This window comes from Bufo bufo, chromosome 7, assembly GCF_905171765.1.
Source record: "Bufo bufo chromosome 7, aBufBuf1.1, whole genome shotgun sequence".
Lineage (NCBI taxonomy): Eukaryota > Metazoa > Chordata > Amphibia > Anura > Bufonidae > Bufo > Bufo bufo.
Window position 1 is genome coordinate 29,698,310 of NC_053395.1, and position 24,661 is coordinate 29,722,970.

Consider the following 24,661-nt stretch of genomic DNA (forward strand, 5'->3'; position numbering starts at 1 on the left):
TTTAAATAATAATAACTACAATCTTGCATTTAGAATTACATTTTTAGATCTAAAATTACAGGGTATACTAAATCAGGAGATTATCACAGCTACATATAGAAAACCCATCTCAGGTAATACAATTCTTCATGCAGGTACATTCCATCCAAAACATACTTTGAAAGCGTTTACCTTGACTTGAAGCATGACTAGAAAATCGCGCGGGCAGGGGATAAAAGAACGGTTTTCAGAGCTTTTGCTGCATCTGCCTTCAGGAAGAAAATGATCGTCAGAAGCACACTGCTGGCGGCTCTCAGGTACTGCTGGCGGCTTGGGATGGTTTTTGGAAGTGACAGGTTCCCTTTAACAAAAGAACATAATGAAAACAGGAACAAAAATAAAAGCAAGTTCACACCAACGCTTACTTTACAATATAATCCGCTCTTTTTTTTTTTTTTTATCAAGCACGCTCTTTCATTTACAAATATATACCAATACTTAATGAAGATGAAAAATGACACCACATATTGTCAGAAGGATTTACAGGAAAGCTACATAAATTGCAACACGGAAGACGTCTTACATATGATCATGTGCACACTATGCGATTTAGCTTACATAGGCAGCACAACCAGAAAACTGAAGGTTGCGTTTTCTTGAGCATCTGAATGATTTCACCAACAAAAATAAAAATCGGAACCTCTCTGGCGCATCTAAACACTTTTTGGAACGACATAATAGTGAGGTTGCGTCCCTCAGTTTAATTGGTATAGAAAAAGTAAAACGATACAAGCGAGGGGGCAGCTTCAAAAAATTATTATTGGAGAGAGAAGCTTTCTGGATTTTTACCTTAAACACCGCTCAGCCTTATGGAATGAATTATCATACAGATATTGTATTACATTATTAATATATGATTGTTTCTCATTCCTGCATTATTGTACATCGTGTCATTATATTATTTACTCTTTTTTTAGTGCAAGTCAGACTTCAGCCACAGGCATGGACATCAAGAGTTAATAGTATCCACATTTTACCCTACACCTGCACTGCGGCGTTCCTTCATATTTTCAATTGATTTCATTCCCCCCTTTTTGCATAAAAAGCAGTTACATGCCTGTATCTGAATCCATGAAGAAGACCTGTCTTATGGTTGAAACGCGTTGATTTTATGCAGGAGGATTACTTGTTTAGACAATTTTTTAAATGAAGAAATAAAGAATCATTGATTTTACTCGCTGGATCCGTTTGGACTTTTTTGCGGCATCTACGTTGGGTGTGAACACAGCCCGGATCCGTGCAGAGCAGGTCAGAGCACCTCTACCACTTGAGAGCTGGACTTTGTTCTATCTACAACGCACTGTGGGTATCCTGTTCTGTCACTGCCGGTAGAATCTCCATAGGTCCGACATTTAGCCACGAACATAAACACGTACGCATTTTTTTTTTTTTTTTTTACTTTGATGCAAAAATTGCATGAAGATGCCCATTATAAAAGGCTGGGTGGCATTTTTAGAGGGTACATGGGTATGATATGGTTTGATGGATTCACCAAGAAGCCGTTCATACACTCTGCCAGTACTGATGACCCTCCCCCGCTGAGTGTGACAAATCAGCTATCCCCAAAGGATATGAAGGGGCCTACAAGCGTCATTCGCTCACATCCCCTCTGTATCCACTGGGGGTACCAGAGGGGAGCGAGACCATACAATGCCAAGGTGCGCGTAGTCTTCTCCAGTGTATCTCTATCTACTGACAATACCTATACAGAGGAATGTATGGCAACACAGTCACAGCCTCAACTGAACATGGAGCCCTGAGGTCTGGAGATCTCCTGTCCTCTTCCACGATTTTTGCGGATGTTCCTTCACAAAAGCTCCATCTTGAAAGGTCCAAAATCGGGCAAGTGAGCCTCAGTCTCTTGGCCAGCACTGAACGGCGCACAGGTTTGAAAAAGTTTTGCCCCCAGTTGTTGGATCTGTGACAGCACCTCCTGGTGGTTGCACTGCCGCTGCCTCATCTGTTCTTGTTCCCACCGATTCTGCCTCTCTATGAGGGTCTGCATGACTTGCGTCAGTCTGTGCAGCTCCCCTCTTATCGAGTCCAATTGCTCCCCGCTTGCTTCCGGCCTCGTTGGAGGAAAGGAGGAAAGTGCCGTCTGGGTGCTCGCGTCTTTTATCTGGTTGGAAAAGACGGAGAGAAGTGTGAATATTTAGACGAGTAACAGCCTGCAGAGGGCAGTATATAGCAACGCGCTAGACCAAGGTGGTATTATTATCCCTGCTAGGACCCCAAGATGGCTGCATTAGACCATGAGGTAATGCAATATGGCATAGCTGACCTTGATCAGGAGATCAAAACAACACTGCCAACCTTGTGGGCATTAGGGATGGTACTTCTAAACCCACTAGACACCAATGGTGGTATAGGGCTATGTTCACATCATATTAAAATCTGACCTGTATCTCAAAGACAGAAATCGGAGGCTGGATTTCCGCCGTGGATTTGCTGGAGACGTCCACCAGATCTCTACGAGGATGAGGACTACCTCTGCCTGTCATTCACTGGGGCTGATCATTAGCATTCATATCCGAAATAAGGGTCATGTCACTTACTTCTGTGGCAGATGTTGGTGAGCGTTCCTGTCAGGCTGCTCAGCCATGATGACAAATCACAGGCGGGATCAGTGGCGTGCCTAGGGTGTTTGGCACCCGGGGCGGGTCCTTTTTCTGGCACCCCCCCCAATACTTTAAAAAAATTGTACCCCTCACAGTAGTATCGCCCTCATTATACAACCTTCACAGTAGTTATGTACAGATGTGTGCCCCCTCACAGTAGTTATGCCCTCTCTGTGCCGCTTTCACAGTTGTAATGCCCTCTTTGTGCCCCCTTCACAGTATTAATCCCCATTGTGCCCCCTTTACAGTAATAATCCCGATTGTTCCCCATTTATAGCAATAATGCCCATTGCGCCCCCTTTACAGCAATAATGCCCATTGTGCCCCCTTTAATAGTATTAATGCCCACTGTGCTAGTAATGTCCTCTGTGCCCCCTTCACAGTAGAAATCCCCATTGTGCCCCTTTCACAGTAATAATGCCCACTGTGCCCCCTTCATTGTAGTAATGCCCTCTGGCTCTGTGCCGCTAATAGTCGAAATGCCCATTGTGCCTCCCTTCACATTAGTAATGCCCTCTGTGCCCCCTCCATAGTAATAAAGTCCCCTGTGCCCCCTCTGTATATAAAAAAAAAAACAACAAAAAAAAACCCCCACAGTAACTACTCACCTTGTCCCGTTCCTGAAGCTCACAGTCCTCTCTTCCCTACAGGCACAGATCGCTCTGCAGCACTGTGTGGGCGGAGCTTATGCAGATTTCCAGGCTGCAGGCTCTGCCCACAGAGGCCGGCAGCACGATCTGTGTCTGCAGACTGAATGGTGGAGCGGGGAGAAGTCTTCCTGCTTCACCATTCTGTGCGCAGCCGGCCTGAAGGAGGGGAGGAGCGCGGGGAGCTGAGCGGTGAGAGTGACAGGACCGCAGCTCCCAGCAATGAGCGCTTCCATCTGTATTGATGGAAGTGCTTATTGCTTCTGGCAACCCCCTGAGCGCCGGCACCCGGGGCGGACTGCCCCCCCTAGTACGCCATTGGGCGGGATCCCATCATTACTATCTATTGTAGGCAGCTCTGCAAATGGTGGCAACCAGTCCTGTTCACATTCTAGCACAGGCTGCTGGGGACATTTTTCAAATCACTCCCAGAGAACCCCTTTAACTAAAGCCTTCTCACTGCACCTCGGAGTCCCCAGGCATTACCCACCGGCTGCGATACCCTCAGCGATTTTTACCTCTCGTTCCTCATACCTGAGCGCTTGCTTTGGCAGCTGGTCTTGCGGTCTGCTGCTGGCTTGTTGCGGGAAGTGGGTAGGCGCCTCCTGGATTCAAGGTCTGACCTCCATTTTGGAATATGACCTAGAACCAAACCAGGATGAAGCATATCAAAAAGGGGTCAAAAACAGAGCCTGGAAACTATAGGCCGGTAAGTCGTCGGTAAACTGAAGAGTTTCTAGGAGATGCTATTCTAGAATATCTCGATGAAAATAAGCAAATAACGCCATATCAGCATGGCTTCATGAGGGATCGGTCATGTCAAACTAATTTAAATCAGTTTCTATGAGGAGGTAAGTTCTAGACTTGACAGCAGCGAATCAATGGATGTCGTATATCTGGACTTCTCCAAAGCATAAAAGGCTAGTATATAAAATGAGAATGCCCGGACTGGGTGAAAATGTCTGTAAGTATTGATCAGGGGAGTTGGTGGGGTAGGAGAGCTTTCCCCAATATGGAACAATAACTTGATGCCAGAGTTCATTTCTCTATCAGGAGTCCGAAATTGGGAATCCCATGGAGTAATGAGGATAGGTCAATTGATTGAGACTAATGTATTTAAATAATTTCAAGGCCTACAGCAAGAATTCAACATTCCTAAAGTGTGGTTCTATCAATACCTGCAACTGAGACACGCCTATGATGTCACGATAAGGAAGGGATGCATTATTGCAAAAACAGATGTGGTCCATAAACTGGTTCTCCCAGCTGGAGGAAAGAGAGGTCTGATTTCACAGGTGTATACTCTGCTTTTAGACAAATTCTTGATAGAATTCCCTCTTACAAGGATGAGGAAATGGGAAAAGGATCTGGGGGACATCCCTAAGGAACAGTGGGAAGATATATTGGAGGCAGTCCCGAGAGTGTCTGTAAGTGAACAGGGCAAGCTGTCACAATTGTTTATCATCCACAGAGTCTACAAAACTCCAGTGTTTTTACGAAAAATTGGGGTTAGAACTGATGACAATTGTCCACAATGTATGGCGGAAGGTGCAGATCTGTTTCATATGCTTTGGGCTTGTCCAGTGCTAAGTAGTTTTTGGGATGAGGTGTTGACTTTGATTAATCGTAACCTGGAATTGAGGGTGCAGAAGGACCCCAAGATATGTGTGCTGGGATATGTGAAGGAGATTGGTGGGGGAGAGGCGGTCAAAGTGGCAGTTGGGAGACTATTGTATGTGGCCAGGAAGTTGATTGCTTTTAGGTGGATCCAGGGGAGTCCGCCAACTGTGGATGAATTTGTGAGAAAGGTGCATGATATGTTGACTTTAGAGAGGGGAGTGTTTGTTAGGAGAGGATGCCCTCAGAAGTTTGAAAAGTTGTGGAATGAATGGTTGTCTCACACTCATGTCGTCATCTAAAAAGGTCTTGAAAATTCATGCTCTGATTTGGGGGGGGGGGGTTGGTAGTTGGGAGAGGGGGGGTGGCGGATGTTGGGCTTTATAGTCAAATAACTCTGTAACTGTTTTGTCTTTTTATTGGTATATTCATTATGTACAATAACTGTGGAAGATGTATCAAATATGTGGACATATGATAATGTTTTTATACAATTCTGTGTATATGAGAAGTGGAGGGGAGAAAATTACAAAAAATTGTAGACGCAAATGTCTTGTGATATGCCAATTTTATTTGAATAATAAAAACTATTTGATTGAGAAAATGTCTGTAAGTGGGTAAGTAACTGGGTGAGGGATAGAAAACAGAGGGTGGTTATTAACGGTACACATTCAGATTGGGTCACTGTCACTAGTGGGGTACCACAGGAGTCCGTATTGGAGGGGGTCACTGTCACTAGTTGGGAACCACAGCGGTCAGTATTGGAGGGGTCACTGTCACTAGTGGGGTACCACAGCGGTCAGTATTGGAGAGGTCACTGTCACTAGTGGGGTACCACAGCGGTCAGTATTGGAGGGGTCACGGTCACTAGTGGGGTACCACAGCGGTCAGTATTGGAGGGGTCACTGTCACTAGTGAGGTACCACAGAGTTCAGTAAAGGAGGGGTCACTGTCACTAGTGGGGTACCACAGCGGTCAGTATGGGAGAGGTCACTGTCACTAGTGGGGTACCACAGCGGTCAGTATTGGAGAGGTCACTGTCACTAGTGGGGTATCACAGGAGTCAGTATTGGAGGGGGTCACTGTCACTAGTGGGGTACCACAGGGGTCAGTATAGGACGGGTCACGGTCACTAGTGGGGTACCACAGCGGTCAGTATTGGAGAGGTCACTGTCACTAGTGGGGTATCACAGGAGTCAGTATTGGAGGGGGTCACTGTCACTAGTGGGGTACCACAGGGGTCAGTATAGGACGGGTCACTGTCACTAGTGGGGTTCCACAGCGGTCAGTATTGGAGAGGTCACTGTCACTAGTGGGGTACCACAGCAGTCAGTATTGGAGAGGTCACCGTCACTAGTGGGGTATCACAGGATTCAGTATTGGAGAGGTCACTGTCACTAGTCGGGAACCACAGCGGTCAGTATTGGAGGGTTCACTGTCACTAGTGGGGTACCACAGCGGCCAGTATTGGAGAGGTCACTGTCACTAGTGGGGTATCACAGGAGTCAGTATAGGACGGGTCCCTGTCACTAGTGGGGTACCACAGAGGTCAGTATAGGAGGGGTCACTGTCACTAGTGGGGTACCACAGCGGCCAGTATTGGAGAGGTCACTGTCACTAGTGGGGTATCACAGGAGTCAGTATAGGACGGGTCCCTGTCACTAGTGGGGTACCACAGAGGTCAGTATAGGAGGGGTCACTGTCACTAGTGGGGTACCACAGCAGTCAGTATTGGAGAGGTCACTGTCACTAGTGGGGTACCACCGGGGTCAGAATAGGAGGGATCACTGTCACTAGTGGGGTACCACAGGGGTCAGTATAGGAGGGGTCACTGTCACTAGTGGGGTACCACAGCGGTCAGTATTGGAGAGGTCACTGTCACTAGTGGGGTACCACAGGGGTCAGTATAGGAGGGGTCGCTGTCACTAGTGGTGTACCACAGGGGTCAGTATAGGAGGGGTCACTGTCACTAGTGGGGTACCACAGCAGTCAGTATTGGAGGGGTCACTGTCACTAGTGGGGTACCACAGCGGTCAGTATTGGAGGGGTCACTGTCACTAGTGGGGTACCACCGGGGTCAGAATAGGAGGGATCACTGTCACTAGTGGGGTACCACAGGGGTCAGTATAGGAGGGGTCACTGTCACTAGTGGGGTACCACAGCGGTCAGTATTGGAGAGGTCACTGTCACTAGTGGGGTACCACAGGGGTCAGTATAGGAGGGGTCGCTGTCACTAGTGGTGTACCACAGGGGTCAGTATAGGAGGGGTCACTGTCACTAGTGGGGTACCACAGCAGTCAGTATTGGAGGGGTCACTGTCACTAGTGGGGTACCACAGCGGTCAGTATTGGAGGGGTCACTGTCACTAGTGGGGTACCACAGCGGTCAGTATTGGATGAGTCACTCTCACTAGTGGGGTACCACAGCGGTTAGCATTGGAGGGGTCACTGTCACTAGTGGGGTACCACAGCGGTCAGTATTGGAGAGGTCACTGTCACTAGTGGGGAACCACAGCGGTCAGTATAGGAGGGGTCACTAGTGGGGTACCACAGGGGTCAGTATTGGAGAGGTCACTAGTGGGGTACCACAGGGGTCAGTATTGGGCGCTATTCTCTTCAATATATTTATTAATGATCTTGTAGAAGGCTTGCACAGTAAAGTGTCAATTTGTGCAGATTAAATTAAACTGTGTAAAGTAATTAACACAAAAGAGGACAATATACTGTATATATACTATAGAGGACAGTATACTCTATAAATATATAAATACATACACACACACGCTACAGAGGACAGTGTAATATATATATATACATATACACACACACACACACCAACACAACAGAAGACAGTATACTCTATAAATATATATATATACACGCTACAGAGGACAGTATACTGTATATACTACAGAGGACAGTATACTGTATATACTACAGAGGACAGTACACTGCTACAGAGGGATCTGGATAGATTAGAGGCTTGGGCAGAGAAGTGGCAGATGAGGTTTAACACTGACAAATGTAAAGTTATGCACATGGGAAGGAATAACGCAAGTCACCCGTACATACTAAATGGTAAAACACTCGGTAACACTGACATGGAAAAGGAATTTTAGTAAACAGCAAACTAAGCTGCAGAAACCAGTGTCAGGCAGCTGCTGCCAAGGCCAATAAGATAATGGGTTGTATCAAAAGGGGCATAGATGCCCGTGATAAGAACATAGTCCTACCACTTTACAAATCACTAGTCAGACCACACATGGAGGACTGTGTACAGTTCTGGGCTCCTGTGAACAAGGCAGACATAGCAGAGCTGGAGAGGGTTCAGAGGAGGGTAACTAAAGTAATAACTGGAATGGGGCAACTACAGGTCCCAGAAAGATTATCAAAATTAGGGTTATTCACTTTAGAAAAAAAAGACGACTGAGGGGAGATCTAATTACTATGTATAAATATATCAGGGGTCAGTACAGAGATCTCTCCCATCATCTATTTATCCCCAGGACTGTGACGAGGGGACATCCTCTGCGTCTGGAGGAAAGAAGGTTTGTACACAAACATAGAAGAGGATTCTTTACGGTAAGAGCAGTGAGACTATGGAGCTCTCTGCCTGAGGAGGTGGTGATGGGGAGTACAATAAAGGAATTCAGGAGGGGCCTGGATGTATTTCTGGAGTGTAATAATATTACAGGCTATAGCTACTAGAGAGGGGTCGTTGGTCCAGGGAGTTATTCTAATTAGAGTCGGGAAGGAATTTTCCCCCTAAAATTAGGAAAATTGGCTTCTACCTCACAGTTTTTTTTGTTGCCTTTGTCTGGATCAAGTTGCAGGATGACAGTCCGAACTGGATGGACAGATGTCTTATTTCAGCCTTACAAACCATGTCACTGGCTATCATCAGGATCCTTCACGTTACCTTCTTCTGTAGGATGATGGCTTTGTCCACTAACTTCTTTGTAACGAGCAGTGCGGGGTTCCTGGGGGCGGGCAGTGGCGTCCTCGCTCTCCCATTGACGTGATTATGAGATGCCTGATACGCAGGGCAGGGACGAGCGATGCTCAGGGTGGGGTGGTGCGTAGGGCGGACAGTAACCGATCCTTACAAAGAAAAGTGTTGGTTAGTATATAAGGGTGCAATTCTTCCACACAGCCCCAAAATCGAGGGTCACACGACTTCAGAGTACTTACGTGTGTCCTGCACTCTCTGTCCTTCTGGGACAGCCTGAGGCACAGTTCTTGGAGCGTTGGTTGGCGGCTCCAGGGATGGATTTCCTTGAGAAAGGGACATCACATTCACAATTTTGATGTTATCTTTTTGACCATCCTGTGGCTTGACATCACTGGTGGTCTGCTGGGCATTGGGTATCTGCGAAACCGTCTCCTTTTTCTGGCCACCATTGTCCTGCAGAAGGCTCCAGAGCTGGGCTTGTTCCCAGGGTTGTCCTTTTGTAGGTAGGTTCTGGGTGGCACCAACAGACTTCTCAGGTTCAATGTTCTTACGTTTTAAGAAGAGGTAGATGGCTTGTGGTGTCACCTTTATGTTGTCCAGCTCAAGGACCTTTTTGATTTTCCGAAAACTGAGACCGGCTTTTCTCAACACCACAATCCTGTGTTTTGCCTGATCGTCCAGGCGACCCATAACTTCAGGTGTCTAGGATTCCACAAGATGTCTGGAAGAGTCCTGAAAGGAAAGTTATGAAAGACCAAAAAATACACCTATGATCAAAACAGTACGAAGAGCTCGCCTCCTCCTAATACACAGACATCAGGACACGGACCTCTCCTCCTCCTAATACACAGACATCAGGACACGGACCTCTCCTCCTCCTAATACACAGACATCACCCTCTCCTCCTCCTAATACACAGACATCAGGACACAGACCTCTCCTCCTCCTAATACACAGACATCAGGACACGGACCTCTCCTCCTCCTAATACACAGACATCAGGACACGGACCTCTCCTCCTCCTAATACACAGACATCAGGACACGGACCTCTCCTCCTCCTAATACACAGACATCAGGACATGGACCTCTCCTCCTCCTAATACACAGACATCATGACACGGACCTCTCCTCCTCCTAATACACAGACATCAGGACACGGACCTCTCCTCCTCCTAATACACAGACATCAGGACACGGACCTCTCCTCCTCCTAATACACAGACATCAGGACACGGACCTCTCCTCCTCCTAATACACAGACATCAGGACACGGACCTCTCCTCCTCCTAAAAATACACAGACATCAGGACACGGACCTCTCCTCCTCCTAATACACAGACATCAGGACACGGACCTCTCCTCCTCCTAATACACAGACATCAGGACACGGACCTCTCCTCCTCCTAATACACAGACATCAGGACATGGACCTCTCCTCCTAATACACAGACATCAGGACACGGACCTCTCCTCCTCCTAATACACAGACATCAGGACACGGACCTCTCCTCCTAATACACAGACATCAGGACACGGACCTCTCCTCCTCCTAATACACAGACATCAGGACATGGACCTCTCCTCCTAATACACAGACATCAGGACACGGACCTCTCCTCCTCCTAATACACAGACATCAGGACACGGACCTCTCCTCCTCCTAATACACAGACATCGGGACACGGACCTCTCCTCCTCCTAATACACAGACATCAGGACACGGACCTCTCCTCCTCCTAATACACAGACGTCAGGACACGGACCTCTCCTCCTCCTAATACACAGACATCAGGACACGGACCTCTCCTCCTCCTAATACACAGACATCAGGACACGGACCTCTCCTCCTCCTAATACACAGACATCAGGACACGGACCTCTCCTCCTCCTAATACACAGACATCAGGACACGGACCTCTCCTCCTCCTAATACACAGACATCAGGACACGGACCTCTCCTCCTCCTAATACACAGACATCAGGACACGGACCTCTCCTCCTCCTAATACACAGACATCAGGACACGGACCTCTCCTCCTCCTAATACACAGACATCAGGACACGGACCTCTCCTCCTCCTAATACACAGACTTCAGGACACGGACCTCTCCTCCTCCTAATACACAGACGTCAGGGCACGGACATCTCCTCCTCCTAATACACAGACATCAGGACACGGACCTCTCCTCCTCCTAATACACAGACATCAGGACACGGACCTCTCCTCCTCCTAATACACAGACATCAGGACACGGACCTCTCCTCCTCCTAATACACAGACATCAGGACACGGACCTCTCCTCCTCCTCCTAATACACAGACGTCAGCCCACGGACCTCTCCTCCTCCTAATACACAGACATCAGGACACGGACCTCTCCTCCTCCTAATACACAGACATCAGGACACGGACCTCTCCTCCTCCTAATACACAGACATCAGGACACGGACCTCTCCTGCTCCTAATACACAGACATCAGGACACGGACCTCTCCTCCTCCTAATACACAGACATCAGGACACGGACCTCTCCTCCTCCTAATACACAGACATCAGCCCACGGACCTCTCCTCCTCCTAATACACAGACATCAGGACACGGACCTCTCCTCCTCCTAATACACAGACATCAGGACACAGACCTCTCCTCCTCCTAATACACAGACATCAGGACACGGACCTCTCCTCCTCCTAATACACAGACATCAGGACACGGACCTCTCCTCCTCCTAATACACAGACATCAGGACACGGACCTCTCCTCCTCCTAATACACAGACATCAGGACACGGACCTCTCCTCCTCCTAATACACAGACATCAGGACACGGACCTCTCCTCCTCCTAATACACAGACATCAGCCCACGGACCTCTCCTCCTCCTAATACACAGACATCAGGACACGGACCTCTCCTCCTCCTAATACACAGACATCAGGACACGGACCTCTCCTCCTCCTAATACACAGACATCAGGACACGGACCTCTCCTGCTCCTAATACACAGACATCAGGACACGGACCTCTCCTCCTCCTAATACACAGACATCAGGACACGGACCTCTCCTCCTCCTAATACACAGACATCAGCCCACGGACCTCTCCTCCTCCTAATACACAGACATCAGGACACGGACCTCTCCTCCTCCTAATACACAGACATCAGGACACGGACCTCTCCTCCTCCTAATACACAGACATCAGGGCTCTCTCCTCGGCTGCTGCCATATCACAGGCTTTGTTTGTTTACACAAGGAGAAAGATTCAGCGAAGGTTTCTGGGAGTGGGCGGAAACTTGAGGTGAACTTAACCCTTTAGTTACGAACGTTGTTAAACTCTTCCCTGGAAACAACTCCCGAGGCTGCCTTCCCCTTTAACGCCTCCCTCCCTGCAGCCACACCCCCTTTTCCTAACAGCGTGACGTCATCTGTAGAGCGACCGGAGGTTTCTAGGCTGTAGGATGGCGGCGCCGCGTCATAACGAGCGCGACGGCTTGTCTGATCTCAGGAGGGAGAAGCAGAGAAAGTCCGGGAAAATGTAAGTGGCTCCTGCACAATCCGCCTCCATCCTGCGGCTCGGTGACCGCGGTCACCCCGGGGAGGGCGGATTATCGGTCCGCGGACCGTAGACGTCTCTTATGTCTCCGTATTGACCCCCGGATGATGGATTGTTTGTATGAATAGTTCCTGTGGCGGCGCTAGGCCTCAGCCTGCTGTATAGTAGCGGTTCCTGGGGGTAAGATGGCGGCTCCCAGTGCCCCCCTTCATCCCCTCCACCCTATAGGGGGATGTTTGCTCCGTGTTTAATCCGTTTGTCTAGGGGTTCCCAACATTTTGACTCCAGTCTTTCGCCTGCACTGCTACATTGTAACAAACCCTCAGCTGTGTTTGCTACTGTGAGATCCTGAACAGCTTGAGCCCTTCCCGATCTTCTTCCATTCACTGACGGAAAGCAGAGATCCTGGAAACTTAGAAACCTTCATTCTAGGAGGATTTAAAGGGGAGGTGCCGACTGTTTGACTTGGAGCCTGTTCACATGTGGTGCACACCATGCAGGTTATCTTTCCGCATTTGCAGGCGTAAAATCCGTAGGGACCAAGTGGACAAGGTTTTAACAAATTGACCAATAACGTGTAAGCCGCGCCAATTCTGCAGCAAATCCGTGACCGCTGTAACTTCCAGTGTAGGTCCTGTGTGCACAGGGTCCGAGGAGGCTGTGGAAAGTCTGCAGCATTTTAACCATTTGTTGGCTGCCTATTCACTATGTATGCCCGGGTGGTCGGCCATTGGAACAGGAGGGGGGTTCAGGATAGGTCATCGGTATCTGATCGGTGGGGGTCCGACTCCCGCCGTCAGCTGCTTGCGTTCTTCCCATGGTGTCCTTGCAACTTAGAAAGCACAGCGCCGCCTACTGTATGGTGGCTGTGCTCGGTATCACACTCAGCCCCATTCACTTCAATGGCGCTGAGCAGAGCCTAGGTCATGTGACTGATGAACGTGAGGTCACAGACCTAGGAAAAAATCGGAGCGCAGGGGTGCCGAAAGTCTTAACACCCCCCCCCCATCGGATATTGATGATCAAAATAATGGACAGCCCCTTTAAAAGGGAGGGCACACAAGCAAGTTGAATGCGATAAACTCACGTGTGTCAACGAGGGGTCCCGTTCTGACTCCCGTTCTTCTGACTTGAACACACAATATTGAGCGGCATTCGCACCTCAGTGTTCGGTTAGTGATTTCTATCGTTGATTGTGAGCAAAAACCAGGAGCGGAGCCTCCACAGACATAAGGTCTATAGATCTGCACCTGGTTTTGGCTCAAAATCACTGATGGAAATCACTGACTGTGTGGACAAGGCATTACACTGACTTATACGGCTGTGTAACCCCGAGCTTCCTGGTATAATGCTGTCAGTGTAATTCAATAGATTCCAGGACCCTCGCTGCACACAGCATCATGTCAGTGTACGGGCTCATGCACACGACCGTATGTGTTTTGTGGTCCGCAAAAAATACGGATGACGTCCATGTGCATTCCGCCTTTTACGGAGCGGAGCAGCTTGGCCATAATAGAACAGTCGTATCCGTGTCCGTTATGCAGACAATAATAGGACCTGTTCTGTTTTTTTTCGGACATACGTAAAAATAAGTTTGCGTGCACGAGCCTTAATTCAGTAGATTTCAGGACGCTCAGGTCACAGAATTATGTCAACATAAGGCTACTTTCATATCTGCCTTTTTTCCGGATCCGCAGGGGACGGGCAAAAAGCCGCTACCGTCATGATAATCCAATCGGCTGCATCCGTTATGAACGGATCTGGTTGTATTATCTCGAAAATAGCCATGATAATGATTTTAGTGCCGGATCCGTTTTCTTTTGTGTCCGAGAAAACTGATCCGGCACCATAGACTTACATTGTGTTTTAGATTAGATCCGAACGCGCTCAAAAATGATGCTTGCAGTGTTTTTCTGCCCGGCATAGGAAGGCAGTGAAGGCGGACGGGATGCGTTCTGGAGCGCTCTGTTCCCTTCAGGTCAGTTTTGTCCCCATTGACAAAACTGAAGCGTTTTCCTCCGGTTTTGGGATCCTATGACGGATCTCAATAGCGGAAAGGAAAACGCAGATGTGAAAGTAGCCTAATTCAGTAGATTCCAGGACCCAGAGGGTTAAGCCTCATTCACGGACGTGTGCTGTACGCGTTCTCCACGGTCATTATAATGTGAGTGTTCACATCAGTGTTTTAGCACGGTCCGTGGGTCCGTTTTTTTTTTAGCACGGTCCGTGGGTCCGTTTTTCTTAGCACGGATGCATGATCTATTTTGTCCATGTTCACGGATCCATCACGTCCATTATAGTCTATGGGTCCGTGAAAACCACAGATGTCCTCCGTGTTTCACGGATCATTAAGAAGAGATGCTTTGAAAATGTATTGTTCAGTGTCAGTGAAATACAGATGCAACACGGACAGCAAAGAACGGATCCTTCACGGATGCATCACTGACCACCTGCTCACGGATTTGGACACGGACGTGTGAATGGGGCTTTACACCGCTTTATAAATCAGTATAAGGGCTCATTCAGACGGCCGTATGTTTTGTTCCGCGACAGTCCCGCATTTTTTCTGCTGCGCGCGGCTGCCATTTCTTCATATTTTATCTACTCTGCAGGTAATCTAATATGCCGCGGATTTACCGCACGCCGTTCCACGTGGACGTACCCTAAAGGGGATTATTGGGGGTTAGTTTGCGGGTATGGGTACCCATTTGGTACTGCCTAGAGCAGGGGTCGGCAAAACCTTCAGCCCTCTTGTTGTAAAACTCTCAGCATGTACACTTTTTGGGGCTGTTTTATAACCTCCCATAGAAGTGAGTGGAACATGCTGGGAGTTGTAGTTTCACAACCGCTGGCGGTTGGTGGCCTATAGATTTATCACTGGGGGCTACTTTCTGTGCAGAGGTCCATTTATAGCAATGCTGAGACTATTGCGGGAGAAATCTCTGTGCAGTGCCCAAGGGGGTCCGATCTCACTGCAGAGCCCGTTCATTCTGGAAATCAGTGGTGGTCCGGGATCAGAGGCTTCCCCCAGCTTGTGGTGAGGGAGTCTCTCTAGAGTTAGGATTTAGGATTGGGGTGTGATGTCACCAGAAGGGTTTGCTTTTTAGGTGTCAGGGGCAGTTGGGTGCCCCCCGTTCTATGTCTGTGGGGCTTTCTGTGGCGCCCCCCAACAATATGGGACACCCCCAGGAGGATTCTGGGTATCTTGATATTGCTCATGTTCCCCTGTGGTGTATTGGATGCAGACTTTTTAGTTGAGACGTTGTATTTGGAGGGGGTAGGTGCTGGGTGGCCTAGCAGTGCTGGGACTTGCAGTACTTGTGTGCCCCGGGATTGCCTTGTCTGCTTCTGTATAGAATCGCACTAGAGTCTACAGGACTGTAAAGTATTATTAATATAGTACGTATATTGGTGGGATCGGCCTTCTGTCCTCGCAGTCTCCGAACACATGCATTCTCGGCCGAGCGTGCGTGTATGGGGGGGATCAGGGAGATGGATACCTGTTGGCTGACAGGTTTCACGTGTATGGCGGGCTGTCGCCAATCCTGAGGATACAGTGGGAGAAGTGATTTGCTTAGTTTTTTAAAGGGACCCCCCGTTTTTTTTTTAATTTAAATTTTTTTTTTTAGACCTGGCAAGTTGCATCGTGATGGCCGTACTCCAGGTCTATGGAAGTCTAGGATTCCAAGACTAGAGCCTGACCCGGCCATATGAATAAGATGGCTGATAGCGGCACAGTCCCCTCTGTCCCACTGTAGTACAGGCTTGCGGTTTTTCTAGACGGTAATGAGCGTCTCCCGGAAATCTTTAGCGTCGCTCATCTCCTAGAAACTTTTGTGACCCTTATTTTGTGTGATATCTTCCATTAAGTCATGTGAGTAAGGTCTAGTTCAGTGGTGGCACGGGTGCCAGAGGCGGCACTCAGAGCCCTCTCTGTGGGCACCCGCACCCTGGAAAAAGTCTAAGGTGTACCAATATGTCTTAGACCTTTCCTGCCATTGATCAGCGCAGGCGCACTATGAACAGCACAGGCAGCGCACTGAATGCAGGCAGCTATTATAGCTAAGTGATAAAGTACATGGAAGATATACTATACTGGACTGTAGTATTCAGGGTGAATGGCCGTGTTGGCACTTTGCGATAAATACGTGGGTTTTGGGCTGCAGTTTGGGCACTCGGTCTGTAAAAGGTTCACTATCACTGGTCTAGTTGCTATGAATATTCTGCCTACTACAGCCTTAAAGGGAACCTGTCACCGGGATTTTGTGTATAGAGCTGAGGACATGGGCTGCTAGATGGGCCGCTAGCACATCCGCAATATCCAGTCCCCATAGCTCTGTGTGCTTTTATTGTGTAAAAAAACCCAGATTTGATACATATGCAAATTAATCTGAGATGAGTCCTGTACATGAGATGAGTCAGGGACAGGATTTATCTCAGGTTAATTTGCATATGTATAATATCGTTTTTTTTTTTACACAATAAAAGCACACAGAGCTATGGGGACTGGGTATTGCGGATGTGCTAGCGGCCATCTAGCAACCCATGTCCTCAGCTCTATACACAAAATCCCGGTGACAGGTTCCCTTTAAAGAGGTTCGCCCATCTTACCCATTAGAGGCATATTACTAGGATATGCCACCATTGTGTGATAGGTGCGTGTCCTATCTCTAGAGCGGAGCCTGCAAAGTGAAGAACAGACTGCGCATGCGCGGTCGCACTCCATTCACTTCTGTGGGAGTGCAGGACATAGCCGGGGCTGTTTTCTGGTGTCCCATAGAAATGAATAGGAAGCGCACTGCACAAGTGCAGCCTCCAGTCCATTCACTTCTATGGGAAATGAATAGGAAGCGCATGGGCGGTCCGCGCTCATTCACTTTGCAGGCTCCGTTCTAGAGATGGGTACGGGTCCCAGAGATGGATCCCACACCGGTCAGACACTGGTGGCAAATCCTAGAGATATGCCCCCAATGTATGAGATGGGACAACCACTTACATTTCTGGTGGTCAGGCAGCGGGTCCATAGTAACCAGCCTGTCTTACAGTAGTCCAGTCCTCTGCTCCACAGACCAAGTTCTGGTGACAGGAGCTCAGACCTAGCTCAAAGCCAGCTCAGCTCAGGAGGAGTGTATCTGTATAGCGCCACCTGCTGTTTGTTCTTTCTCTTGTTTCTTTGTCCTGCTCACTGAGATGGTCGCACGTGCTCAGTTTAATTCTTCATCTGCCCCCTGAGCTGTGATTGGGAGAGCATGGACACGCCCCCTGAGCTGTGATAGGTGAAGCATGGACACACCCCCTGAGCTGTGATAGGTGAAGCATGGACACACCCCCTGAGCTGCAGCAGAAAAGACACTCCCCTTGAGCTGTCAGCTTGATATAAATCTAGCAGAGCAATGAATGGGGAGATCTCTGGACCCATGTGAGGTACAGGGCTGGTTCTAGCTTTGTTAGAAAGAGGTTGTCATGTCCTATATGATGTCTGATTTTCAATTTTTTACATCAATCCTGGGAGAACCCCTTTAAGGGTGATTCGTTCTCAGCAGTGTCCTCCTGTCATACTACTGATAACATGTGGTGATTAAAGTAACTTGGCTCAAACAGCTCCTCAGGTTCTTCTGTGATTTCAGGAGGATTGAGTGTTAATTGTAGTCCGGTCCGAGTTTTGTTTCCCGGCGTTGCCCTTAGTATGTGACGTGTAATGGCATTTTCTTTGCAGGGCTCCCTCTCCTAGCAAGCGTAAAGAGCGCTCTGAAGACCGGGCCAAAGAGCGAACCAAGGAGAAGGCCCCCAACAAAGAGGCAGGAGAGAAAGATCGCGGGCGGGATAAGACCCGGAAGAGGCGCAGCGCCTCTACTGGCAGCAGTAGCAGCAGGTAAGTCTAATGGCTGTGTGAGTGACGCACTGGTTGTTGCATGCCGCAGTCACTGACCGATGGGACGTTCTCCTCTCGTCCCCTGTAGTCGCTCGCGGTCGAGCTCATCATCCAGTTCTTCCTCGGGCTCCAGCTCTGGATCAAGCTCAGGATCAAGTTCTTCATCTGCTTCAAGCCGGTCAGGCAGCTCCAGCTCATCCCGAAGCTCCAGCTCCAGCAGTTCCTCCGGGTCCCCAAGTCCTTCCCGCCGTCGCCATGACAATCGAAGGCGCTCCCGCTCAAAGTAGGTATTTTTGTACGGGGTCCACTTAGCTCAAACCACTTCTCTGCTCTTACAGTTTTGAAACGCCCCCCCCCCCATCAAAAGAAGCTCCTTTGCCTCCATGACAGCACTGTACGCCCTGCTGCAAGTCGGACAACCTGCAAATATGATTATTTTTTTTTTTCTGTTAACAGATCAAAACAGCCAAAACGTGATGAAAAAGAGAGGAAGAGGAGGAGTCCAAGTCTGAAGCCCACCAAAGTGCACATTGGGAGGTTGACGAGGAACGTGACTAAGGTTAGCCGGGCTGTAGTGTCTCTCACCCTCCGATCTGATATCTCTGCCCTAGGCCTTGGTGATTTGGCAAAAAAAAATAATCTTTTTTTTTTTTTCTCGATTACATTGGCTCCAGGTGTTACATGCTGTCCAGCAGGAAATTCTAAAACACCCTAAAATACACTCCTTTCTCCTTTTTTGTAGTGGCATCTTAAGACAGTCTCCTTGCTTTTTTCTTTTTGCTCCCTTTTTGCGTCCTTTTTTAAATGTAACTTTGTCTCATAGACTTCAGTGTAGGAAAAGGCAAGAAAAATGGCAAACCAAAAAATGCCTGGTAAAAACGGTGTGGCAATGGCCTCCGAGACCTGTCTACTAGTCATCTTTGTAGATTGTGAGCCGTGAATAGCTTCATGCTTATTGTACATGTTTTCTGTCATGTATGTGAACCCCTTCTTAGATGTCCAGCACCATGGAATAAATGGGCAGGACAGCACACTAGTGGTTAAACGTCTACTCTTCTCTATGGTCTTCTCCTAGGACCACATACTGGAGATCTTTTCTACCTATGGGAAGATTAAGATGATTGACATGCCCGTAGACCGCCTGCACCCACATCTCAACAAGGGCTACGCCTACGTGGAGTTTGAGGCTTCCGATGAAGCTGACAAAGCCCTGAAACACATGGATGGAGGTAATGAGGGGAAATGAAAACGTCTGAATGTTTGAAAAAAGTCATGTCCTATATAGTGTAGGTAAAGGGTATATCTTTGTGCCAGACCCTTAACGTAACCAGAGCATATGCATGCAGTACTGAGGCCGGTCAAATGCCTTGGACTGCGGCCTGCTTCATGGTTGCGCTACGAGCAAAGCATAGGACGGGGCCAGCAAGTCTCTGCACTCCAAACTACAATTCCCAGCATGCCCACATCCTTGGCTGTTCTTGTAATTCCCATAGAGGTGACAAGCATTCTGGGAGTTGTAGTTTGTTTTTAGGACCTATCCTAAGGAGTGTGGATTGTTCGCCGTAGGGAAATGAAAACCGTGAAGAAGTTTTTAGAGTAGGTCCACGGGGAATGTAAACTGCACTGCAAAGGGTGAAATCCACAGCATGAATTGACATGCTGCAGATTTAAAATCCACACAGCAGACTTCCACTTATTGTGTGAGGAGACTGCTTGGGGACACATCACTACCGAGGCGCACGTGACCCTATTCATGTAGAAGTCCAGCAGAGCCAGAATAGAGGAGCAGGTAAGGCTACTTTCACACTTGTGGCAGAGGAATCCGGCAGGCAGTTCCGTCGTCAGAACTGCCTGCCAGATCCGGCAAAACGTATGCCAACTGAATGCATTTTAAGACTGATCGGGATCCTGATCCGTCTTACAAATGCATTGCAAGAACAAATCCGTCTGTCCGTTTGTCATACGGACAAACGGATCCGTATAGATTTTTTTTCCCCACATTTTTACCGGTCTGCGCAGACCGGAAGGACAGATCCGGTATTTTGAATGCCGGATCCGGCACTAATACGTTCCTATGGAAAAAAATACCGGATCCGGCATACAGGCAACTCTTCAGTTTTTTGGGCCGGAGATAAAACCGTAGCATGCTGCGGTTTTATCTTTTGCCTGATCAGCCAAAATGACTGAACTGAAGACATCCTGATGCATCCTGAACGGATTACTCTCCATTTAGAATGCATGGGGATAAAACTGATCAGTTCTTTTCCTGTATAGAGCCCCTAGGACGGAACTCAGTGCTGGAAAAGAAAAATGCAATTGTGAAAGTACCCCAAGTATGGATGTTATCACAAGTAGCTTGGGTTGGGGTGGGAATTAATTTTTATTTTTTTATAAAATCCTGGACAACCCTTTAAATGTATATTTTATGCCAGGGATTGATGGAACATGTTTTGTGTCATTTCCAGGACAGATTGATGGCCAGGAGATCACCGCTTCAGCAGTGCTTACTCCTCGACCCTTGAGGGTGGTGCCTCGAAGGTTCAGCCCTCCCCGCCGGATGTTACCGCCTCCCCCTATGTGGCGTCGTTCTCCCCCACGCATGAGGAGGAGGTAGGACATATTCTGTTTTCTGCAAGCCATGGACACAATCAGGCCCAGCACTAGTCTTAACACAGTATCCCTTTTACATGTAGTACCCCTTTAATGAAAGTGCCCATTCTTTCACATAGCAGAAGTTATGAGGAGTTGACTGCAGATCTTTGCTGGCGTCCTCAAACCTCCCTTCAAACACGTAATGGTTGTCTCTGGTATTGCAGTTTATGCCCATTGAATGTAATTGGGGTGGAGGTGTAATACTCAGCACAGCCACTGGACGATGGTGGTGCCATATCTGGGGGCATGTACGTCCTTTTACAGTCCCATGCTACCCCTTTTAAGGGATTCTGTCGGTAGCGGCGTCCCTGTGCAGATGTTTGCGTAGAGACATAGCTGTGGTTCATCTGATTGAAACTCCGTTTTTTTTTTTTTGACCCGATTTGGCTCTGTTTCCATGTTATGATACTCTTTTAATGTGCAGACGAGGACGTCACCATTACTCTTGTTGCATCCAAGCTCTGCTCATTTCTGTAGCCAGTCCCTCCGCCTGGCCCTGTCAATCAAAGCATCCAGGGAGGGGCTGGCCACAGAAAGGAATATAGCTTGGGTGCAACAAGAGCAATGGTGACACCCTTGTTGCATCCAAGGCCTATTTTGCATACTAAGGAAAACTCTGGACAGAGCCTCGGGTGAACAGACGAAAAACAGTGTTTTAATCGGGTGAACCACAGCTATGCGTCTATGCAAAGGGAGGTCGCCCGAGACAGGTTCACTTTAAGTATTGTCCACTTAAAAATAAATAAACTGAATACACTGTGTAGCTGGTAATGCTCTGTTCCCTCCACAGGTCCCGTTCTCCACGTCGACGCTCCCCTGTCCGCCGCCGCTCTCGGTCCCCTGCACGCCGTCGCCACCGCAGCCGTTCCAGCTCCAATTCATCACGGTGAAACTTCATCTTCCCTCTGTCACAACACCCTTATCCAGCAGGCCACCCCCCCACACAAAGACCATTTTTATTGACAGTACAGCCATAACAAGGACTGTTATACCGGACAACACGGCTGTAGCCTGACCCTCGAGGCAATCCAGTAACACATGGTGATGGAGGACTTGACGTTGCCGAAGTGTCACCATTTTGTAAGAATAAGCAGAAATCAGAGTTTTTCAATGTTTTAGCGAGTTCAAATTTTTATTTTTTTCGTTTTCCCCCACATTTGACCTCGCAATAGTTACCATACATAATTGCATTTCCAATAGTTGGAAAAATGCTCTCTTTTACTTATTATTTAAACTGAGATCTGCTCTCTAGACCTAGACCCGGGGTCGGCATCCTCCGGCTGTTGGGAAAACAACAAATCCTAGCATCCTCCATATGTTTTCTATAGGAATTCAAAGTCCAGATGAGCAAGTGTGCATGCTGGGAGTTGTAGTTTCACCACTGCTGGAGGTTGCTGATCCCTGCTCTAGACTGTCTGTAACTAACCCAAATGGTGTCTCGCTCTGCACCCACAGTAACACTGCATTTATTAACGGGTGCTATTCTGTACTGGAAATGTGAGGGGTTACAACTCTAGCCAGGTAGTCTTCATTCTCCACAGCTCTTCCCATGGCTGTTGTGAAACTACAATTCCCAGCATGCTCCATCCATTTCTATGGGAGTTCTGAGCAGAGCAAGTATGCATGCTGGGAGTTGTAGTTTCTTGACAGCTGGTATGCCAGAGGATGCCTAAGGCATAATGAATCTATAAATGCAGCTGTTTGTGACTGACCCGCTGTATATCCTTTTAAAGGGATTTTCCCACAAAGAACACTTATCCCGCTAGTCACACGAGAGAGAGGGTCTGATCGGCAGGGTCCCACCCGTGGGGGCCCCATTGGTTTGTATCATCATTTGCACGTGTCCCACTGTCGATCTGTTCAAACTCTGGGAGTGCTGTACTTGCCAATTAGTCCCATAGAGTTTGAATTGAGTGGCTATGGGCATGCGTGACTGCTGCTCCATTCAGACGTGGGACCCCTCTGTTGTTGTGGTGGGGGGGGACCCGCAGCTTTCACTTTTTACCCTATTGTGTGGATGGAAGATAAGTGTTCTTCACTGGAAGACCTCGTTAACGAAGCAGCATTATGTTAATTGTGATGTAATATTCATATTTGCAAACTGCCTTTCAGTGTCCAGTGGTTATAATGGAACAGCTAAGGGTGATGGACGCCCAACCTCACCCGGCCACCATGTTTCTTCCTTTCTTTGTCATTTATCACTTTATCAAAATGATTTTTAGACAAATGCAGAACTGTGATTTGCAGGGATCCCCCCCAATGTTCCCAGAGCCTTTAGGGTGCAATGTTCTGTAGCCGGGAGCTGTTAAATATTCCCAGTTGCTTTGTGTTTCCCGACCTTCATATAGAAGAATATATTTGAAGACAGAACCTGTACAGTTGACGTTTTACATTTGATGTTGCATTCTTTATTTTGTAGTGTTTCAATATTTTTTTTTTTTAAATGTCTGTTCCATATTTGTAAACTGAAAACTGTGGATTAAACGGACAATTTATGGTGCAGAGGTTTCCTTGTCATATTAATACTGTCCAATCAGGGTGGTGAATGATGCCATCTGCTGGAGAGTGAGTGAACTGTAGGCGCCCATGCGTGTGACTGCTGAGCCGTGACTTTGCTGCAAGTACAAGCGCAACACATAAAAACATGCGCTTCACCCATACTGGCAGTGAAACCACGGCAATTTACAGTAATCCATATACTGTTAACTTGTACAGGCACCTTAAAAAAATAAAAAATACTAGAGAAGTCAAGAGAGGCAACAGGACCTCTTTAACCAATCTGTTTTAGTAAAGGTGTGATTTCCAGAAAAAAAGAAATCTGACATATGCAAATCTGTGCGAAGGGCCATTTCACTCCGTTAAGGTATGCTCAAACCATTCACATTTATTATAATTAATGGGGTGAGAACATATCCCTTATCTAGAGGATCGCTGGAGGTCCCCACCAATCACAAGAAGGGGCTGCTGGACTTCCCAGAGTGAGTGTAGCAGTGGTGGTCATCTATGAGTACTGTACGCGGCTTTTCTTCTGCGGTCCCATAGAGTTGAATGGAGCGGCAGCGTGCATGCATGGCCACTGCTCCGTCACCCTAGTTCTTGTGATCGGTGGGGGTCCCAAGTTCTTATGGTGGCACAACCCTATTAAAGGATTTTCCATGACTTCAGTACTGATGAGCTATCCTCGGGATAGATCCCCACCAATCGGCTGTTTTGAGAAGGCAGCGGGGCTTACAGTAGCGCCACGTCCTTCTCACAGCTTTCCCTAGGCCGTGTGACGTCACGTTCATCGGTCCCATGGCCTAGGCACAGCTCGCCCCCCCCCCCCCCCATTGAAGTGAATGAGGCTGAGCTGCGATACCGAGCAGAGCCGCTATACAATGTCCAGGGCTGTGCTTGGCGAGCAGGGAGAAGGCTGTGGGCACTGATGCAGCTGATCGACGAGGGTATCGGACCCCCCACGATCAGTATAAAAGCACAAAACTGGAGCCAATGGTGAACTGATAAAAGGAAGTTCTGCTGTTATCATTGGGTCGAGCCTAATAAAGTATGTGAATTAAAGGGGGTCTCTAAACCGGACAGACCATTTTTATTTTATTTTTTTAAATAAAAAAACCCAACAACTTTAGTTTATGCTAAATAATTATCGTGACTATTCAAAAGTAAGGCCTTTTATAAGAGGGAGTTAGATGAGATCTTGCTGGAGGCACAAGA

At 48.0% G+C, this 24,661-nt stretch overlaps 2 protein-coding genes across 4 annotated transcripts; one reads left to right on the forward strand and one right to left on the reverse strand.

Annotated features, from left to right (window-relative positions):
* Positions 1-1,191: 1,191 nt before the first annotated feature.
* On the reverse strand, positions 1,192-12,242 carry LOC121007401. Of its 3 annotated transcripts, none has more exons than XM_040439297.1 (5): positions 12,047-12,242; positions 9,112-9,604; positions 8,840-9,021; positions 3,839-3,946; positions 1,192-2,158 (listed from the first exon to the last, which is right to left on the reverse strand). In XM_040439297.1, exons 2-5 carry the CDS (start codon positions 9,560-9,562, stop codon positions 1,847-1,849), a joined length of 1,053 nt encoding a protein of 350 aa, XP_040295231.1. In that variant the 5' UTR covers positions 9,563-9,604; positions 12,047-12,242; the 3' UTR covers positions 1,192-1,846. The 3 variants fall into 3 exon arrangements, with proteins under 3 accessions (XP_040295231.1, XP_040295234.1, XP_040295235.1); XM_040439300.1 differs by having other exon boundaries at positions 12,009-12,242; XM_040439301.1 differs by lacking the exon at positions 12,047-12,242 and adding an exon at positions 9,960-9,971.
* A 32-nt stretch (positions 12,243-12,274) lies between these two features.
* RNPS1 (RNA binding protein with serine rich domain 1) lies at positions 12,275-23,450 on the forward strand. The gene is made up of 7 exons (XM_040439302.1): positions 12,275-12,408; positions 18,143-18,298; positions 18,387-18,581; positions 18,755-18,857; positions 19,374-19,527; positions 20,764-20,908; positions 21,741-23,450. Exons 1-7 carry the CDS (start codon positions 12,332-12,334, stop codon positions 21,838-21,840), a joined length of 930 nt encoding a protein of 309 aa, XP_040295236.1. The 5' UTR covers positions 12,275-12,331; the 3' UTR covers positions 21,841-23,450.
* Positions 23,451-24,661: the final 1,211 nt, after the last annotated feature.